Source organism: Rhamphochromis longiceps, linkage group LG11, assembly GCF_057381845.1.
Source record: "Rhamphochromis longiceps isolate RC_006_pf linkage group LG11, R_longiceps_female_GT1.1, whole genome shotgun sequence".
NCBI classification, from domain to species: Eukaryota; Metazoa; Chordata; class Actinopteri; order Cichliformes; family Cichlidae; genus Rhamphochromis; species Rhamphochromis longiceps.
The window spans coordinates 29,981,414-29,983,979 of NC_140567.1; the positions used below are offsets into that span (position 1 = coordinate 29,981,414).

The 2,566-nt window shown below is 36.8% G+C and overlaps 1 protein-coding gene across 1 annotated transcript; it reads right to left on the minus strand.

Annotated features, from left to right (window-relative positions):
- Positions 1 to 1,067: 1,067 nt before the first annotated feature.
- On the minus strand, positions 1,068 to 1,982 carry LOC146659489 (free fatty acid receptor 3-like). The gene has a single exon (XM_085424199.1). It carries the CDS (start codon positions 1,974 to 1,976, stop codon positions 1,068 to 1,070), a length of 909 nt encoding a protein of 302 aa, XP_085280325.1. The 5' UTR covers positions 1,977 to 1,982.
- Between the last annotated feature and the right edge of the window lie 584 nt (positions 1,983 to 2,566).

Consider the following 2,566-nt stretch of genomic DNA (forward strand, 5'->3'; position numbering starts at 1 on the left):
ACGTGGGAGTGGAGGAGAGGCAGACGAGGGAGCGAGGGAACATGAGGGCGAGCACAGACATGACGCGCTGGGGAAATGTGGAAAAAATAACAGAATAAAACACGAAGGGAGACACAGCACAAGAACTCACATCACAATGTGAAACAGGGACACATAGGGAGATACAGAGGGCAGAGATACAAGGGGGCATCCAATAAACTAAACGGAACAACCTAGGGATCTTAGAATAAATAATGAACTAATAAATTACAAAAACACAAGACAACCCAGAACGGTGGGTCAAAATGACTCAGGACTATGACAGCTTGGATAATCTCAACAATGTTAACAAGGTTCCATAGTTAGCATCTATTTCATTAAGACTTACAACAACACAGTTCCACTCATTTCAAATGCTTTTAAATGCACTGACTGATATTTGGATGTGATTTAAAGTCCAAAGTTCAGGACCAGTAGAGAACTGTAGTTACAGCATCTAATATCCCAGTGATATATATTACATATGAGCTTTGCAGTTAAGGTTAAATAAATTACTATATATTGATACTAATAAAGAAAATCAGTTGTTATATGAAAAAGCTTTCAAAAATAGAGCAAAAAACACAACAAACGAAAAAACTCCAATCATTTAAATCCCACATATTTCACTGACGAAAAATGTGTCTTATCATTTGCTAAAATAAATGTAAAACCTGATTTAGGTGCCTTTTAGAAGTGCCATCACCTCTTACTTAATGTGTGTGATTTGTAATTAACAACATACCTCTTTCTAAATAACTTGCAGACTGCATGAATGCAGAAAAGTGGCCAGTTCAAAATAAAGAAAAGAGGAAGTTTTGTGTCAGGGCTGCAGGGCTCATTTTATATTTTGATATTTGTACTTGAATGAAAAAATAAGTAAATGAAATTTTTATATGCTACAAACATGTCTTTGAATTTTGTAGAAAACAGGAAAAATGGTTTCAAAAGGAAAATACAGTCCTCTCGAAAAATATTAGATCATCATCAGCAGTGAACTTAAATGTGTTAATGGTACATTTAGTTTTGAAAATGTATTTTTCCATTTCTTAGTTAGTGGTGCTGTTGTTCCTTTTCAGTCCTAAAAAAGTGAACCACTTCCTAAAAATGAATGTTTCACTTGAGAAGCGAAAGGTGGACGAGGAAAAGTAGAAGATGATGGGATCGATACAGGTGTTGAAACAGCTCAGAAGCAACATGTAGTACCTCCACTCTGGACTTAGTCCCTGGATGTAACCCACTAAATGAGATAAACTGAATGGCAGAACACAAATAAGGAACACAGCAAGAGTCCCTGAGGCCATGCCAATGGCCTTCTGTTTCTGCATCTGGGATATCCCGGATAGGCTGTACAGAATCGAGATGCAGCGCAAGGAGCAGTAAACACAAATAAGAAGAGGTATGAGGCAGAGTACAAAGAAAATCTCCAGACGTACTGGGAGGAGGATCTTCAACTGCTTCTCTGAAAACTGTTCATAACACGCATTGGATTTATTACTGGCCAGAGATGGGTGATGCTGGATGATGAAAATGATACTGCAGTGTGCTGATGAGATGAGCCAAACAGCAACACTGATAACAATTGCATACACAGGTTTCTGCAGTAGATGATAGGTGATAGGAAATGCTACTCCTATGTAGCGGATCACACTGACTGCCATCAGCAGCAAGGAGCTGGTGTAGATTGTGGAGAAAAAGGTGAAGGAAGTGATGGAGCACATGAAGTTGGGAAGATCCCACTTCATACCAGATGCTGCCTCGTGCATCTTGAAAGGAAGGATGACCAAAAACAGCAGGTCGGAGATGGTCAAATTAAGCAGCAGGATGTCTGTTGGACGTAGCTTGGAACAGATCTTGGTACTAAACGCATAGAGAGCCAAGAGATTACAGGGGAGGCCGATCAGGAATGAAATGATGTAAACTGAGAGAATGATCTCAGTCCTCACTGTAGACACCATTATTGACCTAAATCAACATTTAGAAAAAAAAAACACATATCAACTGAAATGTTTTTGGTTAGAAAGACAAATGACATTTTAAAATTACTTTCTATTTTTTACACTTGGAACAACTTTGTGTGTAAGCATGTTGTTGTCCAAAAAGAAGTAGCTTAGCTTTTTTCTTTATACCATTTCTTTATACCTGTTTCTGTCCTAAAAATCCCTCACAAAGCATCCTTGAATAAACTTACATTGTCTAGAAAGAGTGTGGTAATACCAAACAATTATTTTATACTGGATAAATTTTCCTCTGGCTTCCCAGACAAATTTTCCATTTTTGAAAATAATAACACATCACACATCACAGCCTTTTTGGCAGCTAAGATCTTCTGTTGTTTCTATTTTGTTAGAGGCACATTTCATACAACAGGGATGCAAATAACTAAATAATTTATATAGTATGGGGTTAGTGCTATGATGATTCTGGTTTTCTTTTAATAATAATGTCTGATTTGCATTTTACATTTTCCTGTTTATTTTTAATTGGTGTACTTATTTCAATTAATGAACTTATTTATTTGTAACCAGGTTGAATTTGTCATTTATTA

Coding starts and splice junctions, on each gene's coding strand:
- LOC146659489 (XM_085424199.1), bottom strand. CDS start 1,976: ATGGTGTCTACAGTGAGGACTGAGATCATTCTCTCAGTTTACATCATT.